Below are 23,259 nucleotides of genomic sequence, written 5' to 3'. Positions count from 1 at the left end.
ATGCAGCAACTGCACCTGGTTGCGTACATACCCCCACCCCCAGCCAGTGCGAACAACAACAACAACAACAACACCTCCACATCCAGAATCCACAGCACCAAACAAACATGGTGAAACACTCAAACACCCACCTTTATACCCTTCACCACTCACCAACAAAACACACCAGATCATTCATACACACACATACACACCCACACACACAAAACACCAACCAACCAACCACCTACCCTTGCATCATACACCACTCAACACACAAAAACACACACTCATGCAAAAATTAATTCATGCAATAACACACACCCTCACCCACTCACTCATATACACAAAATAAGAAATAATAATGGTAAAAAATAAATAAAATAAAATAAAATAAACCTACACCGTTCGACGTGCCTCCATAAACTTCCTCCATATCCAAAATGAGCCTTTTAAGGCAACCTGGGCCACCTTGTCACACATCCTCCTTCTTTCTGTCCCACACACTCCCAGCCTAGCAAGAAATGCAGAAAAGGAATTGCCAATATACCCTCTACACCCCACCTCAAATGGCTGACACGAAACTCGCCAAACATTCTCCCGGCACTCTGCCTCCAGCTCACTGTACTTTCCTCTCTTCCTCTCGTGCACCTCCTCCATGTTCTCTTCCCAAGGTACCGACAACTCCCCTAAGATGACCTGTCTTGTTGCACTTGACCAAATGACAATGTCAGGCCGCAACCTTGTCACACAGATCTCCTCTGGGAATACCAATTGTGGCTTTAGGTCTGCCACCACCTGCCAATCACAAGCATCTGACAGCCCTCTTGCTTTCCACCTCCTCCTCTTTCCACCTCTTACCACTTGGCCCTCTTTGACAAACCACACCTCTCCCCCATCAGTCTCCTTCTCCACTCCACTCTTCTCTCTCTCTCGATCTCAGCACCTCTTGTTGCACCATCTGCACCACCACCGCCAGCACCTGATCATGTCGCCACCTGTATCTTCCTGCTGCGAATGCTACTGAGCATACACTCAGTGCATGCTGCACCGTTCCCACACCTCCACACAAATAACATCTCTCCTCCTGCAACAACCCCCACAATCTCAAGTTTACTGGTGACGGAAGCACATCATACCTTGCCCACAACAGGAAAAAAACAACCCAAAAAACCACCTTTAGAGGCCATTTTTCCCCGCAAGCGGGAGTTGGCCTTTTTCGGGCACCGTGGTTGTTGTTGTTTTTGTTGGTCCCCTTTTTGAAGCAATGTTTTACGGCCGGATGCCCTTCCTGCCGCCAACCCTGTTTGTCGCCTTTTACGACAAACAGGGAATTACCAGTGAACTGGCACTCAATTAGCCGACCTCGGAAGGATGACAGGCTGAGTCAACCCCCCTGGCTTTAATTCAGCGATCGACCGGGATTCAAACCCAGGATCTCCAGGATCCTAAGCTGGCACCCTAGCCGCTAAACCAACACCAGGAAATTCAACAATATTGGCTCCATCCTCCAAATCTCTTGCCACTTCAATATCCTCACCCGCACACCTTCCAACTTAGTCCAAGCACCTTGCTGTGCCTGACCGACTGCTTTCACATATCTCCCCTCCTCTGCACTCTGCCTCCAGCTCACTGTACTTACTATACATATATATATATATTATATACTGTATATATATATATATATGATATATATATATATATATATATATATATACACACACACTAGACTGAGGAACGGGCTTATTTTAACTGAGGCTAATGACTGTACCTGAGTTGCTGTGTTGTCATGATTTTCACCAATCATAATACAAACAATTACTTTGCACAAATGTATTTGTTGTGTTTGTGATATTACATTTTTATAGGCAATTTAGGTTGAAGATTTAGGTTGAATGTTTTTTTTTCAAGAAAGAACCCCTCTGCACATACATAGGGGAGGGGTAGGTGCAGACTGGAAGTTTGGGACGATTACACCTCACCACCACGTAATTCAAAACCACCTCACCACCAAGTAATTCAAAACACCTCACCACCACATAATTCAAAATACCTCACCACCACGTGATTCAAAACCACCACAAGGTTATTATAAACACTTCACAAACACGGAAAAAAAGTTTGAGGGAGTCGTTAAGTGAGAACACAGACACTACCCAGATGTGTAGATATATAGATAAATGACTGTACCCGAGTTGCCGTTTTGTTATGGTTTAAACCAATCATAATTCAAACAATTATTTTGCACAAATGTATTTGTAATATACGTGATATCACATTTTATAAACAATTGAAGTTGGAAAAAAAAAATTCCCCAAAAAATTGGAAAATTTTTCAAAAGAAATACCCTTAGGACATACCGACGGGAGAGATATGTGCATTCCAGAAGTTTGGTACGATTTCACAAAAGTTTGAGAAAGTAGTTTAGTGACAACACAGGACAACACAACACAACACAGGACAGACGCTGCACAGATATATAGATATATACACACACATATATATATATATATATATATATATATATATATATATATATATATATATATACATACACACACACACACACACACACACACACACACACACACACACACACACACACACACACACACACACACACACACACACACACACACACACACACACACACACACACACACACACACACACACACACACACACACACACACACATATACACACACACACACACACATAATTATTATTATTTTTCATTTTTTTTGCAAACACATAAAAAACAGCTCTTGTACATTTTTAAGAACTTCTTTCTTCACATGAGACAAATGTCATTATATAGGTGACGACATGACCAAGAAAAAGATGGGCAACTGTGATTATAGCCTCTACAACATGGATCAAATCAATGAATTACTTATGCTCACCCTGCCTGTTGAGCTCTTCTTGCAACATCTCCTCCATGGCCTCATCCTCAGTGATGTCCAAGGGCAACTCACCCTCATTATTTACAGCTGCCACACTAACTCCGTGATGAAGCAAGTACCTGTGGCAGAAAGGCATGAATGAGCATAATGCCTGGAAGTGATAAAACATCACACCATCAGCCCCACATTAAAAAAAATTTAAATGATAAGAATCAGCAGTAATACCTGGTGTTGGCATAATGGTTAGGATGGTGGGATTGGGAACCTAAGGTCCTGAGTTCGAATCCAGTTCAGCTGTTGAATTAATACCTGGTGGGGTTGACTCAGCCTGTCATCCTTCCGAGGTCGGCGAAATGAGTACCAGGGTACTGGGTTCTCTCTCAAGGAGGTTGGTGGCAGGATTTGCACTCCGGCCGCCATAAAAATAACCTCATTCCGTAGCACACACAGTGGTGTGTGTTGGGATGGTGCTGAGGAGTCGTCCAAGGACGCAGCGACGTGCTGATCCAGCATACGCTTCCATATATAATTAATCAGTAGTAATAAAATATGAAAAACTAGAACGGCACTCAGTAAAATGCATACCTCTGCCTGGTGAACAGTTTACGTTTTGTATCCCACTGATAGGCCAGATCTGGATTCGGACCTGAACCAAAATCGAATCCGATTGTTCTTGTCACCTACCCAACTCATATACCTAGTTTTGTCATAGCTCGTCCACCTTTTTTTAAAAATTATCATGCTATATGTCATTTTTGACCCTATCACTCAATGGGGAAGAATCACTTTGCAATTTTAAAAACTCTCATATCTGGATCCAGATTCGGACCTTCACCAAAATCGAATCGTCCTTGTCCTTGTCCCTGACACACACACTGACACACACACACACACACACACACACACACACACACACACACACACACACACACACACACACACACACACACACACACACACACACACACACACACACACACACACACACACACACAACCTGTCCACCAAGGTTCATCCAAATCTGTCCATAACTTTTTGAGATATCGTATTTTATATCGGTTTTACCCCTATCACTCAATAGTGAAGAATCACTTTAGAAAGTTCTCTGATCCAGATCCAGATTTGGAATCTTTACCAAAATGTAATCAGTTCTTCCTCGTCACAAACCCAACCTATCCACCAAATCTCGTCCGAATCCATCCACAACTTTTATGCTGTTCACAGACAAACAAACAAACAAACAGACAAACAGGCAGGGGTAAAAACGTAACCTCCATCCACCTTCGGTGGCAGAAGTAATGAAACCATCCAAGTTGCGTCAATCAGCATTATCATGTTCAGCCTCGGAGTGACAAAACTTGAAATGTTTAATGATTTTATTGAAATGTTCAGTGAACGCTAAAATGAAAGGAATGGCATTCCAATGGAACAATAAGCTTCAGATTTGAATCATGGACTGAATAGATCCTTAATGGTGAAGCCTTGGCACAAAAAGCTTAAAACAAAATCAAACGTTAAACATGAAAAGCAGCAGCAAAGCAGTCCAAACCTTCTCCATGATCCTGGCAGGAAATTCAAAGAATTCATACATTGAAGGAAAATAAATTAGCTCATTTACTTTCCCACGATGCCAACTGTAAGGCACACCAGAAAGTTTACAAGAGCAGAAAGATAGAGAAAATACTTCAATGGAAGGCAATTCAAACCACTTGAACAAATTTTAAGAGTACACATAATTCAAAAATTATCATATTCAATGAAATCATATATAAGAGTACAAAAATAAACTTGGAAGAAGGAATATATGAGCGAGTCATGTTAATCAAAAACAACCCACAGCAAAGTTCACAAATACAGATATAAGAAACAAGCATTATGAGAATTGCTTTGCAAAATATGTCCTCTTCCGGTCCAAATGAATGCTCTTGTTCCAAGGACTCAGCAATTATGAGCCATATATACAACAACACAACATGCATTTAAAGGCCATTTTCCCTGCTAGAGCGGGGGTTAGCCTTGCGGTCCCCATGACAATCTTCTCCATATTGCCCTATTTTCTGCATCTCTCCTTGTTAACCCCCTTGCCCGCATTTCTTCTTCCACCATCTTTAGCCAAGTCTTTCTCGGTCTTCCCCGTCCTCTACTTCCTTCTACATTCATTTCCATCACTCTTCTCAACCAGTCACTTTCATCCTTCCTCAACACATGACCAAACCATCTCAACCTGTTCCTCTTCACAACATCAATCACAGGCTCTATTCGCATCATTTTTCGCAATTCATCATTTGTCTTCCTCTCTTTCAACGATACTCCGCACATCCATCGAACCATTCGCATTTCCACCCTTTCCAACCTTCGTTGCTGCTCTACGTTCATTACCCATGTCTCGCTCCCATAAATCATAACACTTCTCACACATGCAGCATACACCTTTCCCTTCAGCTTCAACGACACTCCCCTCCTTATCAGCACGCCACTCAGTTCCCGAAACTTCTTCCATGCACATCTCACTCTAGCAACCGTTGCCGAGTCTGATCCACCTTCTCCATTCAGCATGTCTCCGAGGTAGCAAAATGTTTTCACACCTTCCAGCTTCACGCCGTCTCCAAGATCCAACTCAACATTTCCTCCATCTGCAGCTCCCTCTGTGCACACCTTACATTTGAATGCAGCTGCCACACTGGTTAATGACCCTCTCAGACCACTACATTTTTGATGAACCCACTCAGCGCACATTGTACATTGAATGGAGTTCACTCCGACACCCTTCCTGCACACAACACAGGGCCACTTCCCAGTTCTTTCCACCTCACCACATGCTTTACCACTTGCCATCACCTTCGTCTTTCCGATATTCACCTTCAGACCTTTTGTCTCCATACATTCCTTCCACTTGTTCTTCCACATACATTCCTTCCTTGGCTCTATATGAGCCATATATAGCAGGACAAATTGATTTAGGTATGCAAAACTACAGAATAAGTTGCCGTTTCAGAATATTTCCAACATTTTTAGCTCAGCTAAGTGGCAAAGACTCAAGTGAGGTATTGTGACAATGTGTGTGGCTGGCAATCAAAACAAAGGGTCTTAACTGTTGTTACCAAAGCAAAGATCAGCCTGAAACTGCAACGTGACAGGTAATAATAACTGAATAATAAGAAAAAGACATAAAATGTAATAGCTCCCACCGTGGTTTTTGTAATTTTGCTGCCAGTCAGCCATCTTTGATCAATCGCAAAATGAAGTTGAGTGCACGTGTATGCCGTCATGTGCTGTGTTTGTGCCAAGTTTGAACAAAATCGGACCATGCACGTTCAATAAATAGTTGAGGACACGTTTCAGTATCAAAATGGCCGCCAGTCGGCCATCTTGGATCTGATCTCGAAAAAAAATGACGTGCATATGTAAGCCATCATTCATTATCTGTGTACCAAGTTTAAACAATATTGGCAAATGCATGTCCGAGAAATGTTTGAGGACGTGTTCAACATCGGATTATTTACAACTCAAATGGCTGCCAGTTAGTCATCTTTGATCGCATGGCGAAGCAAAATGATGTGCATATGTAAACCTTCACATATTGTCTTTGTGCCAAGTATGAACAAAATTAGTCCATACATCTCTGAGATATGGTTGTGGATGCAAAGATGCACGGACGAGACGAGACCAGAGGTTAATAATGGTATACGAGTATACTAAGTGTCAGACAGATGGACAGACAAATGTTGAGGAAACCTTTAGTCCCTTTCAGTGTAAGCTGTAGGGGACAAATACGAAACTCTGACTGTTGTGTGCTAATCATGACATGATGAACCTGTCATATATCACAATCTGCATGCTCAACCTTTACGTTTTTTCATTCAGTGTGAAACACAAACAAACACGTGAAACACAAGTAAAACACGTGAAAATAACGATCTTTTATCACACTCGATTGTTATCGTGGCTGTGATTGTTGTTGTTGTTCTTTGTGGGCTCTTTCTGTGTAGTTTTATACACGTATTTTTATATTGCTTTGCAAAATGTCACAACTGTATATGTCATTTTGTATGCCCGTGTCCTTCAAAAGGGTGTCCACTGTCGTAGAATAATAGATGTTTCCGTTAAAATTGATGTGTGAAATGCTGTGTGAATAAACCATACATTAGCGCTTCTTCCTCTTCTTCAAACTCGCAAAGAGGCTTTTAGAACTGGCAAATTCGTGAATAAACAAACGATTTTTTTACGGTGTCGATGTTTGGTTCCTGTGTTTACAGCTTTGGTCTCTCCGTATGTATGCATGTCCCTCACATATTTATCCTAGATATTGGATGAGTTTTATAGCTGACAATTACACTTCTGAACGGTAGAATGTAACGCCATTTGGCTTTGCCAGTTATGTTTCTTTCAACACCCTTTAGGAAACGTTCATATATTACGTCATATACCTGATTGGGGCAAATTATCACGCTTGATGATTAGGGGGAGCTGAAATTATGACAACAGGGTGATGATATATGACGGGGAAGGGGTGGAGAGGGGGGAAAGGACATGCCCCCCAGATCATATATAATTAAAACTTTGATTGAGGCCTCTTTAAACATTGAATCTTTTCTTATGACTGCCTCCAACCACCCTAAGCCCATTGTTGGCTTTTACGGTTAGGGTGGAGGGCTTGGGGTCCTTGGGTCCTGAGTTAGAATCCCGGTCAGCTGTTGAATTAACACCAGGTGGAGTCGACTCAGCCTGTCATCCTTCTGAGGTCAGCAAAATGAGTACCAACTCACTGGGTCCTCTCTCAACGAGGTTGGTGGCAGGATTTGCACTTCGGCCTCTGTAAAACACCTCATTCCGTAACACACACAGTGGTGTGTGTCGGGATGGTGCTGAGGTCACTTTGATAGTGTGGACTAACTGACCAACATATAGAATAAACCAGTGTCTCAATGCAATCTCTTCACTTCCATGGTGACAGACAGCTTAGAAACTTCGAGTGCTTCAAAATAATTGAATACTTACATTATTTGCTAACTGGTATCTCCACCCAGGTCATACATACTATCCTCTTAAACTAAAGTATCAAACAAGCCCGGCTATGCCACTGTTAGACTTTCGGTCTTCTTTATTACGCAGTTATGTGCAGTTCATTTGAACAATGATCATGTGGTGATCTGAAAACCATACAGGTTGTTTTTAGAGCCACACAACTGCCATGATTTGTGAACGATATGTCCAAAATGGAACCTAATTCATTGGTAGGTTATGTGATGAGCTGATGCATGTACCAAGTATCAGTTCAATATGTTAAAGTGTAAGATGGAAAAGTGTGGAAAACTGACCAATGTCTAACATATGATCTTTTCAAAGCCCAAAAATGGCATAACTTCCTACAGGTCGCACAAGATCTGCCAGCCACCCTCTGATGGTTAAACTGCCGAAATCTCGGCTCTCTGCTCACCTTCACTCTTTCATTCCTCTTTTCTCCCGCCTCTGGAACAAACTCCCACACTCACTTCAATCACACTCCTCCCTCCAGGTCTTCAAAACAGCTGTTCACCACCATCTCTTATCTTCCCCCATCCAAAACCTTGATCTTTTCTACCCCCATTAATTCACCCCAGATCCACCTTGTTTGAAATTCCAACTTCTTTCCTGGAAGTCTTGGCAGTGTCCATATGTTTTATACCTCTCCCACCCCCCCCCCCCCCTTCCCATGCCTCCCCCCCAAAGCCCTCTCCCTCCCACAGTTCTCTCGATGTCTCCATGTCTCTCGGTCCCTGCTCTCAAATGTTGTGTTTGTGTCCTTCCCCCTCTCTCCCCATCTTGTCTACCGCTCCCGATGTTATTTGTTTTGTGTGTCTGTTTGTCTTTCTGTGTGATTAATGTTCGCTCTTTCACGAGCCTCGATCTTGTATACAAAAAAAAAAAAAAAAAAAAACCTCCATGGGAAATTGATGAAACGCCCTGAAACTCGAACTTCTTCTGCAAGTTATCATAGTAAAGCCATGTGCCAAGTTTCAGTTGAATATGAATATGGAAGATTGTCATGGAGACCGCAAGGCTAACCCTCGCTCTAGCAGGGAAAATGGCCTTAAAATGCCTGTTGTTGTTGTTGTATGCTGAAGGATAAGGGGGAACAGTCTGGAAAACTGACTCATGTATAATATGTGAAATTGTTACGTTTGTGGGGGGTAGATGATGAGATACCATAGTGGAGGTAGGATTGTATAGTATTAGAATGGACCGTGGACGCGTAGGAGACATATTGATGTATTAAGTAGGGAAACGGGAGCTTCAGGTTGTTTATGTGTCTTCACAAGGGGGGTGGAGCGGTGTTATCGAGATAGGGATTAAGTTAGTTCTCCCCAGTCTGTGATTGCCTCCTGTGGCTTTTCCCTACGTTTTTTTTTTTACAACTACAACAAGGCTGGCCATAAAACTCATGCTCATTACAACAACAACAACAACAACAACAACAACAACAACAACAACAACAACACCAACACCAACAACCTCCCATTAATTAACCAACAATAACCGACAGAACCACAGAACATTCCCGATCGGGCTAACCCCGCCTCCAGAGGATAGCAAGCCGGCAGGCTACGCCCCAAAATTTGCCATTGGTCGAGCAAGACCCGGGGGGGGGGGGGGGGGTGTTTCGAGAGAGCTCAGCGATTGGACAGGGTGACGTCAGAGCAGAGAAGGTTTGAGAGTAGGAAGAAGAAGAATCGCTTAGGCTCTCTCTCTCTTGTTCTGTTCTGGCTTTCGTCTTGGGCGGTCGCAGTTGTCTCGCGTGCGCTTGTGAGGAGACGTGTCGGAACTTTGTGGAACCTTTGCAACATTGGAGGATGGGGGTGTTGTTGGACTGTGGTGCTTTTCAGGGGAGCTGGAAGCCGCGTCTCGCTTGGCGGTGGAAGCGAGGAAAGGCCGTTGGATTGCTTGCTCACGCCTGGGTGTTTTCGGCACCATTGTTAGAACATTTCCCACGTAGGTGGCTGCACTGGCTCTGCAATGACCACCAAGCCCCTGGAAGCATTTTGGGACCAGAGCTGAGTACCGGCCGACATAATGAAACATTTTATTTTATCTTCCCCCTTGTTCGTATTCATGTCTTAATGGAGGATCATCACGTTAGAGACTTTTAGTCTACCTCACCTTTCATTTTTATTCCGTGCATTACTTTCATCAAATCATTATTGTAGCATTTTTATTTGTTGTGTCGTGTTTCTCTGTTCGTGGGACTGAGAATAAACCTGTGTGGCTTCTGTCTGAGGTAAGCACTTTGGTTCCTTCACCCGCGCACGATGGACCAGCCGCCAGTTTCGGTTACGCGCATCGGAATTAAGGACCGTTACAGCTATTCGTCACCCAGCGGTGTTAACCGCCGGGGCTGACACGACAATATTTTCAAAGTCCAAAAAGGACAGAACTCCATGGAAAATTGGTGAAATGGCACGAAACTCAAACTTATTCTGTAAGTTATCATAATAAAGCCATGTACCAAGTTTCAGTTGAATATGTTAAAGGGTAGGGCGAAAAAGTCTTGAAAACCACAGGTGGTACGGACAGACAGACTGACAGACAGACGGAGAGCAAATCTAGAAACTGCCAGGGGACAAATAATAATTATAATCTATGTATTAAAGTAGCGGCAGTTTTCTGTCCATATGTTTCTCTCTTTCCACCGATCAGTTGGACAGCTGCCCACAACAATGTCATGAGAAGGAAGGCTGACTCCACCCACCGGCATTTTTGATTTTCATGCAGTTTCAGCCAAACAAATTGTCGAACCTGTCGTATTCACAATTGCCATGCCCTACTTTTATACTGCTAAAGCAAACTTTCAGGAGCATGCAAGGCAGCACTTCCTTGCCTATGCGCCGTCCAAAAAAAGGGAGGGTTTTAGTTCCGCATGTCCCTGCTAGTAATAACAACAAGAGGGAGAATTGCTTTGCAATACATGTCCCCTACCATGTATCAGTTCAATATGTTAAAGGGTAAGAGGGAGAAACCGGGAAAACTGACTCGTGTATAGCATGTGAATTTTTCTCAGTCCAAAAAGAGTACAACTCGGTGAAAAAATTGGCAAACACCCAAAAACTCAAACATGTTCTGTAACTTGTTTGTTAGCTCTTACGCGAGCCTCGATCTTGTATACCAAAAATAATAATAATAATAATAATAATAATAATATTTTATTATAATAAAGCCATGTACCAAATTTCAGTTGAATTTGTTGAAGGGTATGGAAAAAAGTGCGGAAAACCAAAGTTGAGATGGACAGACGGAGCAAATTTTTCCCAAAAAGCGTGGGGATAATTATACATGGCAAAAAATAGCTATTCATGAGAGCACTTGCATCCATCTTGGATAACGTCAGTCTGACCTTGACCTAGGTGACCAACTGAATGGCCCAAACAACAAGTGCTCCAACTTTGGTGCTTTAGTGCTTTGGTCCAGAATGTAAAAAAATTTCCTTAAGCTACTGGACTAGTAGTAGTCAAATGAGAAAGCTCAATGTAGTGTCCAAAATATACACTGCTCAAGTGTCACCCTTAAACCTGCAATGAATAGTCATTGATGCAAGTCGACAATGTGCATTTCACAAACCAACAAGTTATCAAGAGCTCACAACACCTCAAATGGTTCAAAGATATATTGCCGGACCTCGACAATCACGGTCCCAAAATACGCAGAACCTGCATATTCGCAATTCACAACAGGTGACCTGCTTCTACATTTGTGCTTTGCGTATTCGTGGTTTAAACCCAAAAAAACAACTTTTTTTTCAGGACTGGTCTCCTATATCCACCGCCGCTGATATAAATTCAGCCTTGAAATTCTTCCACAGAAATCTGTTCTCTTATGCACATTCATCCCATCTAGTCTTCAGAATCATATGGTGAGGCAGTTGCTTTAAAACAACTCACATTCTCCTACTGGAAGGCAAATCCAACTGAAGACAACCTCAGATCATTCCACAAAGCCTACAACAAGTGTGCCTACTTTCTGGAGACCCAGAAAACAACATCTGCCCAATCTCAAGAATGAGCTTTCAAACTTGTCTCCCTCCCCTAAAATCCAGTGGCGCCTCGTCAAGACTTGTATCCTCTGCCCTCTCCATGCTTTGCCACCCTCAGGTGTCTGCAGGACGTAAACAGTCCAGCAGCAACTCCTTCCTAGTGAAACGGCCTAAATCCAGAACCACTGCTCACCTCCACTCACTTATTCCTCTTTTTCCCCACATGTGGAAACACTTTCCATACTCTTCAAACTCATTCTTCCCTCCAGGTCTTCAAGACAGCTGTTCTCCACTATCTCAAGTCATCCCTCATCCAAAATCATGATCTTTTCTACACCTGTTGAACCACACCCACCCTCTCACAAATGTTGCTTATGTATCCATCTTGTCCACTCTTTGCATTCTTCTCCCTTGCCCATCATCATATGCATCCCTTTTTGTCCGTCTCCATTTATTTTCTCCCTCTGCCCTGATGTTGGCAGTTCCCCTTTATTCCCTGCTCCCTTTGTTATGTCGTGGCCTTATTTGTTCTGTGTCATAACTTTTGGACGAGCCTAGACAATGTAGCAATCATTGGACGAGCCACCCCCCTCCTCTCCATCCCTCCGACAATATAAAGTTTCAAAATCACCCAATTTAGCTAATGCAATTGAGGACATAAAGGTTGGGTAAATAAAATAGCGTGTGGGGATGGGGAGGAGGAGGATTCATGCAGAGGAAAATATATGCAAAAAGGCACTCACTTGGCAATGTCGAAGTAGCCGCATGATGCGGCAGCGTGCAGTGGTGTCCAGCCCTCATTATCCGCTTGGTTGATGTTCGCACCGCATTCAACCAGAAAACGAACCATATCAATGTTCTCATCAATACATGCCTGTGATGAGGAAGGGCAGAGGTTACAGTCAATCTATGTCAATCAATGTACCTTTCTTGATCATGATGAAGCTGATAACAATGACAATGGTGCTGTTATCAGGGGAAGGGGGATTGGCTCTTATGTGCCATGATGAAAGAAATGGGTTATTACAGAAAAATAGCAAGGCTCAAGCGAACGTGGTGTGATGTTGACAGAAAAGTCCACACACAGATAATGCCAAAATAGTGAATGCTGAACCCCTTAATGTGTCTACATGTGGACAATTTAATTCACTGCAAAACTTCTTGATAGACTGGATTCCTCGTCTTTTTTGCCATCTTTGAGAGAAAGATTGGCATCGTATGGGTGGAAACACAAAATCACAATTGTATTGAGATACGCCAATACAGAACACCAGTGAATGTTTCCACATGCGGTAAATGGCGAAACTGTGAATGCCAAATCAGTGGATGTGTTTACATGTGGAGAGAGAGGGGGAGAGAGGGAGAGGGAGAGAGAGCAGCTTTGTGTGGTTGGAAACTCAAAATCATAATTGTATTGAGAAATTTATGAAAACTCCCACCCAGCTGAGGACACCTGCTGGAACCCCAAAAGCTTCCACATGAAGTTTGGTGAAACTATCCTCAAAACTGAGGGAGTAGTTCAGGGACGGACAGACTCTCCTGATTTATTATATCCTCGTGGAGCACCAATGGGAAACCCACGGGCTGAGATGTGTATGACATTTGGACATCTTGAGGTAGAGGTGCACAAAGAGTTTTACAAAATGGTTACTGGCAATTAATCAGATACAGAAATGAAGTAATCTACACAATATATTAACTTCATATAACATGGGAATGCTTGTGCATGCACAAGGGAAATACAGCTTGTAGTGTATAATTACACGCAATGCAAGACGTGACTTCAGGACCTCAAATCTTACCTCTTACCCTCCCTCCCCCACTCCTCCTACATCACGCACAAAGGAGAGGATCACACTCATGGGAGAGGGTAGAGGATCGCAAAGAGGGAAGAGGGGAGACGAGGGAAGGTAGGGGGAGAAGGGAGAGAGTGGTGGGAGAGGAGGGAGAGGGACACTTCTACCTTGACATGAGGGGGGAGGGAACTGAACCCACCTTGCCTGATTTACTTCTGTTGTTCATTTTTAAACTTGAAAGCATCGAATACATTAAACTTTACAAATTTAAAATGGATTAAAACCAAACGTTACTATTTGATCAATATTGTATTCCATCGTTTGTCCACATATACAGTTTATTAAAGTTTTTCGAAATTATTGTTCAATTACATAGATGGAAAAGATTAAACTCACCTTAAATAAACTCTTTATATATTATATTCCGGGAATATGAAAAAATATAATTCGACTCCGAATCGATCCCTAAATTCAGTTTGCAGTCCCTTGCTTTTACTAAGTAATAATATAAATAACTAATTCCCTGGAAGGGAACCCGACCCTCCTCCCTTTCACTTCACCCTCCTGTCCACCCCTCACTCCTCTCCACCTTCACTCCTTCCTCCTTTCATTCCCCTCTCCCTCATCACTTCTCCCTCCTATCCTCTCTCTCTTTCTCCCTCACGCATCTCCTCCCTCATCCCCTTCTCTCTCCTCCCTCATCCCCTTCTCTCTCCTTACTCATCCCTTCTCTCTCCTTACTCACCCCTTCTCTCTCTCCTTACTCACCCCTTCTCTCTCTCCTTACTCACCCCTTCTCTCTCTCCTTACTCACCCCTTCTCTCTCTCCTTACTCACCCCTTCTCTCTCTCTCCTTACTCACCCCTTCTCTCTCTCCTTACTCACCCCTTCTCTCTCTCCTTACTCACCCCTTCTCTCTCTCCTTACTCATACCCCTTCTCTCTCCTTACTCATACCACGCCTCACTCCTCTCCGCGCCGCGCCACACTCCTCTCCGCGCCGCGCCACACTCCTCTCCGCGCCGCGCCACACTCCTCTCCGCGCCGCGCCACACTCCTCTCCGCGCCGCGCCTCACTCCTCTCCGCGCCGCGCCTCACTCCTCTCCGCGCCGCGCCTCACTCCTCTCCGCGCCGCGCCTCACTCCTCTCCGCGCCTCACTCCTCTCCGCGCCTCACTCCTCTCCGCGCCGCGCCTCACTCCTCTCCGCGCCGCGCCTCACTCCTCTCCGCGCCGCGCCTCACTCCTCTCCGCGCCGCGCCTCACTCCTCTCCGCGCCGCGCCTCACTCCTCTCCGCGCCGCGCCTCACTCCTCTCCGCGCCGCGCCTCACTCCTCTCCGCGCCGCGCCTCACTCCTCTCCGCGCCGCGCCTCACTCCTCTCCGCGCCGCGCCTCACTCCTCTCCGCGCCGCGCCTCACTCCTCTCCGCGCCGCGCCTCACTCCTCTCCGCGCCGCGCCTCACTCCTCTCCGCGCCGCGCCTCACTCCTCTCCGCGCCGCGCCTCACTCCTCTCCTCACTCCTCTCCGCGCCGCGCCTCACTCCTCTCCTCACTCCTCTCCGCGCCACGCCTCACTCCTCTCCGCGCCACGCCTCACTCCTCTCCGCGCCACGCCTCACTCCTCTCCGCGCCACGCCTCACTCCTCTCCGCGCCACGCCTCACTCCTCTCCGCGCCACGCCTCACTCCTCTCCGCGCCACGCCTCACTCCTCTCCGCGCCACGCCTCACTCCTCTCCGCGCCACGCCTCACTCCTCTCCGCGCCACGCCTCACTCCTCTCCGCGCCACGCCTCACTCCTCTCCGCGCCACCCCTCACTCCTCTCCGCGCCACCCCTCACTCCTCTCCGCGCCACCCCTCACTCCTCTCCGCGCCTCACTCCTCTCTGCACCACGCCTCACTCCTCTCTGCACCACGCCTCACTCCTCTCTGCACCACGCCTCACTTCTCTGTGCCACCCCTCATTCCTCTCTGCGTCACACCTCACTTCCCTCCTATCCACGCCTCTCTCTGCACCACACCTCACTCCCCACCTCTCCACCCCTCACTCCCCACCTCTCCACCCCTCACTCTCCTCCTCTCCACCCCTCACTCTCCACCCCTCCACCCCTCCCTCTCCTCTCCATTCCTCACTCTCCTCTCCTCTCCATTCCTCACTCTCCTCTCCTCTCCATCCCTCACTCTCCTCTCCTCTCCATCCCTCACTCTCCTCTCCTCTCCATCCCTCACTCTCCTCTCCTCTCCATTCCTCACTCTCCTCTCCTCTCCTCGCTCTCCTCTCCTCTCCTCTCCATTCCTCACTCTCCTCTCCTCTCCATCCCTCGCTCCTCTCCTCTCCTCTCCATCCCTCGATCCTCTCCTCTCCTCTCCATTCCTCACCTCTCCATCCCTCGCTCCTCTCCTCTCCATCCGTCGCTCCTCACCTCTCCATCCCTCGATCCTCTCCTCTCCATCCCTCGCTCCTCTCTATCCCTCACTCCTCTCCATTCCTCACTCACTCCTCTCCATTCCTCACTCACTCCTCTTTGACGCCTCACTCCTCTTTGACGCCTCACTCCTCTTTGACGCCTCACTCCTCTTTGACGCCTTACTCCTCTTTGACGCCTCACTCCTCTTTGACCCCTCACTCCTCTTTGACCCCTCACTCCTCTTTGACCCCTCACTCCTCTTTGACGCCTCACTCCTCTGACCCCTCACTCCTCTAAACCATCACTCCTCTCTTATCCCTCACTCCTCTCTTACCCCTCACTCCTCTCTGACCCATCACTGCGCACACTTCAGAGGGGAAAGAATCGCAGACAGGGGAGAGGGGTAGAGGATAGCACACAGGGCAGAGGGTTAGAGGATAGCACACAGGGGATAGGAGGAAGGGTAGGGGGAAGAATAACACTTCTACTTGATTGACTTGACTTTACTTGAGGGGAAGGAGGAGGGAGAACCCACCTTACTTTTGTAACCTTGCCTTACTTACTTTTGTTGTTCATTTTTAACATTGAAAGCATTGAATACACTTTGCTTTACAAATTCAAAATTGATTAAAACCAAATGATATTTAATAAATATTGTATTCCATAGTTAGTCCACATATACAATTTATTACGTACAAAGTTTTTTGAAGTATTGTTTAATTACACAGATGGAAAAGAGCTGACTCGCCTTAAATAAACACTTTATATACACCCTGGAAATATGAAAAAATAAAATTACACTACGGATCGATCCCTAACTTAAATATTCAGTCGCTGCACTTTTACTAAGTAATACTATAAATAACTAATTCCCGAGTAGGGAACACTACCCTCCCTCCTCTCCGCTCCTCTCCTTTCCCCGACCTACATTGTGTTTGACCAGACACATTCAAAATGGCTATTATAATGCATTTCGCTGTTTTATCAACTTTTGCTGAAACTGAAACTTGAATCATCCTCACAACTATGAAAAAGGAAATCAGATGATTAAATAGAGTAAAGATAAAGCTGTGAGGGAAACTAAATGGACTTGATATTACGGGTTTTAATTTCATAAAAAATGCATTTTGGTCTAAACATTAACTTCCGTTCAACTTTCATCCCATTATTTCCAACCAAGTCTTAAACCATTCTAGCGACTATGATAAATGAAATCAGATATCGAATTAGAGTTTCGATAAAGCTGTGAGAGAGTCAGATAGTGCAAGCCAAACAAAAGAGGCCTAGATCTATGCGATTCAAACAAAGTGGTGAAGTTTAATGTTGAAGCCCCTCCCAGAATGGGAGTAACCACTCCCTCAAAGGGGGAAGCCACATCCATGAATGGACAGGGGAACAAACTGGAGGAGAGTATTATAGTGGTGTATATGTGTATGTATATGTATATATATGTATGTATGTATGTATGTATGTATATGTATGTATATGAATGTATATGTATGTATATGAATGTATATGTATGTACAGTGCATTCAGAAAGTATTCAGACCCCTTCACTTTTTTCACATTTGGTTATGTTGCAGCCTTATGCTGAAATCGTTTAAATTCATTTTTCCCTCATCAATCGACACTCAATTCCCCACAATGACAAAGATAAAACAGGATTTTAGAAAGTTTTGCAAGTTAATTAAAAAGAAAAAAGTGAAATATCACATTGACATAAGTATTCATACCCTTTGCTATGACACTTGAAATTTAGCTCAGGTACCTCCCGTTTCTTTTGATCATCTTTGAGATGTTTCTACACCTTGATTGGAGTCCACCTGTGGTAAATTCAATTCATTGGACATGATTTGGAAAGGCACACACCTGTCTATATAAGGTCTCACAGCTGACGATGCATATCACAGCAAAAACCAAGCCATGAGGTCGAAGGAACTGCCTGCAGAGCTCAGAGAGAGGATTGTGTCGAGGCACAGATTTGGGGAAGCCTACAAAAAAATCTCTGCTGCATTGAAGGTTCCCAAGAGCACAGTGACCTCCATAATTCTTAAATGGAAGAAGTTTGGAACAACCAGGACTCTTCCTAGAGCTGGCCGCCCGGCCAAACTGAGCAATCGGGGGAGAAGGGCCTTGGTAAGAGAGGTGACCAAGAACCCGATGGTCACTCTGGCTGAGCTCCAGAGATCCTGTGTGGAGATGGGAGAAACTTCCAGAAGGACAACCATCACTGCAACACTCCACCGATCTGGGCATTATGGCAGTGTGGCCAGACGGAAGCCTCTCCTCAGTGAAAGACACATGAAAGCCCGCTTGGAGTTTGCAAAAAAGCACCTAAAGGACTCTCAGACTGTGAGAAACAAGATTCTGTGGTCTGATGAAACCAAGATTGAACTGTTTGGCCTAAATTCTAAGCGTCATGTCTGGAGGAAACCAGGCACCACTCATCACCTGCCCAATACCATCCCAACGGTGAGCATGGTGGTGGCAGCATCATGCTGTGGGGGTGTTTTTCAGCAGCAGGGACTGCGGGGCTAGTCAGGGTTGAGGGAGCAATGAACGGAGCAAAGTACAGAGATATCCTTAAGGAAAACCTGAAACAGAGCGCTCAGGACCTCAGACTGGTCCGAAGGTTCACCTTCCAACAGGACAATGACCCTAAGCACACAGCCAATACAACGCAGGAGTGGCTTAGGGACAACTCTGTGAAGGTCCTTGAGTGGCCCAGCCAGAGCCCTGACTTGAACCCAATCGAACATCTCTGGAGAGACCTGAAAATGGCTGTCCACCGATGGTCCCCATCCAACCTGACAGAGCTTGAGAGGATCTGCAGGGAAGAATGACAGAAAATCCCCAAATCCAGGCATGCAAAGCTTGTCGCGTCATACCCAAGAAGACTCGAGGCTGTAATCGCTGCCAAAGGTGCTTCAACTAAGTACTGAGTTGAGGGTCTGAATACTTATATGAATGTGATATTTCCGTTTTTTCTTTTTACTAAATTTGCAAAACTTTCTAAAATCCTGTTTTCTCTTTGTCATTATGGGGTATTGAGTGTAGAATGATGAGGGGAAAAATGAATCTAAACGATTTCAGCATAAGGCTGCATCATAATAAAATGTGAAAAAAGTGAAGGGGTCTGAATACTTTCTGAATGCACTGTATATGTATGCATATGTATATGTATGTGTATATGTATATGTATATGTGTATGTATATGTATATGTATGTATATGCATGTAATGTATGTATATGGCTATGTATATGGATATGTATGTATGTATGTATGTATATGTGTATGTATATGTAAGTACATGCCATGTATGTACGTGCAGGTGTGTGCGTGTGCGTGTGCGTGTGTGTGTGTGTGTGTGTGTTTATATATGTGTGTGTATATGTGTGTGTGTATATATATATGTGTATATGTATGTGTATCTCTGTGTATCTCTATGTGTATCTCTATGTGTATCTCTATGTGTATCTCTATGTGTATGTGTATCTGGTTGTGTATGTCTATGTAAATATGTACTCATATATATGTGTGTGTGTATGTCTATGTATGTATGTATACATATCTCCAATGCACTTCCACATACACTTACATACACATACACATACACACACATCCGGGGTCTGCCTCGCAGGCACGTCAGACATCGGCCATTATAAAGCTCGCAGTGTTAGTGTGGGAAATTTCTGAGGATATCCCGAAGACTCAATAGATCTGTGGGCTGTCACAGTGTAAGTGATGAGGTCCGTGGGTTCGAGTCCCGGGTTGAGTCAGAATTTTTTCACACCAGCCCCACACAACAAAGTCTGATGATGCAAAATTTTGATGATGATGATGATGATGATGCAACGAAATGATGCAAAACAAAGAATAATTCTGTGAAAATGTGAAAGGTATTAAACTACTCGTATCAATCCATATGATCATTACAAAAGGCAGTTTATAATTATTTGCAAAGTCAAAGTACAGACTTGGCATTTAATATGGAATTTTTTTTTTTTCTTGACTTGGGTTTACTTTCTTAACTCAGTATATCAATCTCGTGAGTTTCTTTTACACTTTGGTGATTTATTTGTTAAAAGAACCATGTCACTGATTGTCTGTCGCAACAAGAAGTCAACAACAGGATTATATCACAGGTGGCGTGGCAAAATGTACGGACAGGTGCATTTGATGATTGGCTTCACAGTCGGGTATACAGGGTTGTTGCGTTCTGTATTAGTGGAAAACAACTGCTGCACGTCTCCAAAAGTTATTGCCGCTTCCTCTGGAGATGGTCCGTCAACTCGACAATGCTGTTTGTCATGGAGTGGTGGCTTTACGAAATTACGGCATGAAACAGCGTGCTATTGCTCGGCAGTATGGCATCACTCAAGGTCAGGTTGTCAAAGATCCTGAAACGAAATGCTCAGAGGGGTGTCCCTACTCCAATACTGAGGCCAGGACGTCCCCGCAGAACCACAAGGAGGGATGATCGCCAGCTGCACCGGTTAGTCCGCAATGGCCGGAACAAGTCAGCTAATCGGCTTAGGGCTGAGTGGCCGCAACTGACAAATGTGCCTGTATCCAGAACGCTAGTCAACCAACGACTGGTTCAAGCAGGCTATCGTGCCAGGCGTCCCCTGAGAAAGCCACGCCTGACCAGACAACACCGCCAGCGTCGATTGCAGTGGGCCAGAGAGCACCGTCAATGGCAGCCAGGACACTGGAATCACGTGATCTTCAGTGACGAGTCTAGATTTCTGGTCTATCGTCAAGATGGCCGCGTCCGAGTGCGCAGACAAGTGCATGAAGCCCACAACAAAGATTGTATAGTGCCAAGAGTCCAAGCTGGAGGTGGTGGGGTGACCGTTTGGGCTGCTTTTCATGCAGGGGGCAAAACTGACCTGGTTGTTCTGAATGGAAACCTGAACCAGTTCAAGTACAGGGCCATTCTGGAAGAAACATTGCTTCCATTTGCTCGTACAGCCTTTCGAGGAAACTTTGTCTTCCAAGATGACAATGCACGGCCTCATCGTGCTCGCATGATCCAACAGTTTCTTGCTGACCGTGGCGTAGAGCATATGGAGTCGCCTGCCATGTCCCTGGATATGAATCCGATAGAGAACTTGTGTGCAGAATTAACGCATCAAATCGACCACTTGGACCAGCAGCGACCTCTGTGCGTGAATTGCAGCAGGCTATTGTCACTGCATGGCAAGCGATCCCTGTCCAAACCTTGGCAAATCTCGTGAACAGCATGCCTCAGCGTGTACGTGCTCTCCTGAATGCTCGTGGGGGATACACGAAGTACTGAACTGTAATTTTACTGTCCGTAATCCCAGTCGTAATTTAACTTTTGTTTTTGTTAAAAAAAATTTGGCTAATGTGCAAAATAAAGAGATACTTCTGGAAAACGTACAGAAATTTAACACAGTACTGTCCGTGAATTGAGTTCGATATCAGTTTCCATCACTTTCAAGGATCAATTTATTTGTTTCGAAATGTCAAATGTGGTTTTTGTTTCTTTTAAAGGTCACATTAACAAAATCTAGAAAAATTTCAACATAATTCCAATGAACTTTTGGTTCTAAGACATCTTGAAAAGTAAGTTCACCCCCACAAAAAAAATATTCCATATTAAATGCCAAGTCTGTAGTAGTTTGAAATTCAATAACCATGACCATAGTTTTTATGCAATGTGAAATTAAATTCCCTCTATTACTGCCCTTTCTGAATCGTGATTCATGACAAAATAACCATAAAGGTGTAGATACTTCATCAGATATGATCACTTGGAATAAATAAATTAAAATAGCATGCACCTCAAAATGCAAATACGACCAAATACCACAAGATTAAAGTACCTCTTTTCAACTAACTACGCTATCAAAATAGACAGGACATTATGGAGATTCCGAGTGACCTGCCTCTCCAATATTACTAAATGATTACATCTTGGTGTTGTACAACTAGCTGTTCCAGTTAGACGGAATATATTCAGCACAGATTCCTTCACATTGACCCCACCATCCAGCTTTCCATCCCCTTAGAGCCACTCATGTGCCCCTAGTTGGGAATGCACTGTGCTGGTGTGTCCAGCAGCTGTGTGTAAACACAGTACGCCTCCTCACGTGCTGGAATTCCGAACCATATCTGGAGTTCTCACTCACACGCAATAACTCCGCTCGAATGGCTTACCCCACCAACAATCCTTCCCATGGCTTTCCACTGTTACCAATGACTTCACTCTATAAAACAAAGTTGTGAGTGACTAAGCTCACTTCTTCCTCTCCTATACAAGTATATCTAGAAAGAGCAATCAGATTTCAGACCCTAACCAAGACTTGTTTGGTTTGGTGTATTTTTGTGGCAAATAAGTGGAAGGACTTCCGAAATAAAAGGTCATCAATTGCAAATGAAAGGTCTGAATGGTCTAAAGGGCAAAGGTCTGAAAAGATCTAAAGGTCTGAAAATATGTAAAGGTGTGAAAAGGTCTAAAGGTCTGAAAAGAACAAAGGGGTCCAAAGTGTTTAAAAAGGTCCAACGGGTCTAAAAGGTGTAATTGAAGACCTAAAGGGTCGTAATTGTCTAAAGTGGTCCAAGATGTCAAAAGGGTATTAAACGGTGTGAAGGGTTTAAAAGGGTCGAAATGGGTCTACATGACTAATAGAAAGGTCTCGAAAGAAAGGGGTCTAAAGGGTAAAAATTGATCGAAGGGGTCTAAAGGGGTAAAAAGTGTAAAAATGAGTCGAAAGAATAAAAAGGGGTATAAAGCGTAAAAGAGGGTCGAAAGAGGTTTAAAGTGTAGAGAAGGCCTTAGATGGTCTGAGATGGTCTTAGAGGGTCTAAAGTGCATAAAGCATCGAAAAGGGTATAAAGAGGAAATGGGGTCAAAAGGTTATGTTCCAATAGTACGTAATTAATGGTCATAATTAATAGATGTATTCACGGTTCAATAATACGTCCTTAATAGACGTATGGTACTCACATTTCAATAGTACATAATTAACAGGTGTACTTACATGTCAATAGTATATAATTAATAGGTGCACTCATATGTCAATAATACATAATAAATTGACATACTCATGCTCCAATAGTACATAATTAACATAAACACACTCCAACAGTACAAAATTAATTGACATACTCACGCTCCAATAGTACAAAATTAATTGAC

At 44.3% G+C, this 23,259-nt stretch overlaps 1 protein-coding gene across 18 annotated transcripts in view; it reads right to left on the bottom strand.

Annotated features, from left to right (window-relative positions):
* The window catches only part of LOC137423266 (protein phosphatase 1 regulatory subunit 12A), a 356,467-nt gene that overhangs the window by 194,916 nt on the left and 138,292 nt on the right, over positions 1 to 23,259 (bottom strand). For all 18 annotated transcript variants that reach the window (XM_078774432.1, XM_078774435.1, XM_078774439.1 and 15 more), the window contains exons 2-3: positions 12,632 to 12,762; positions 2,885 to 3,003 (exon numbers count right to left, since the gene is read on the bottom strand). In XM_078774432.1, the coding sequence (XP_078630558.1) occupies positions 2,885 to 3,003; positions 12,632 to 12,762 (250 nt within the window). The remainder of the gene's footprint in view (positions 1 to 2,884; positions 3,004 to 12,631; positions 12,763 to 23,259) is intronic.

This window comes from Myxine glutinosa, chromosome 3 (genome assembly GCF_964187855.1).
Source record: "Myxine glutinosa chromosome 3, kmMyxGlut1.1, whole genome shotgun sequence".
Classification (NCBI taxonomy): domain Eukaryota; kingdom Metazoa; phylum Chordata; class Myxini; order Myxiniformes; family Myxinidae; genus Myxine; species Myxine glutinosa.
Note: the sequence above shows the minus strand (reverse complement) of the source record. Positions and strands in the feature narration are given on the sequence as shown.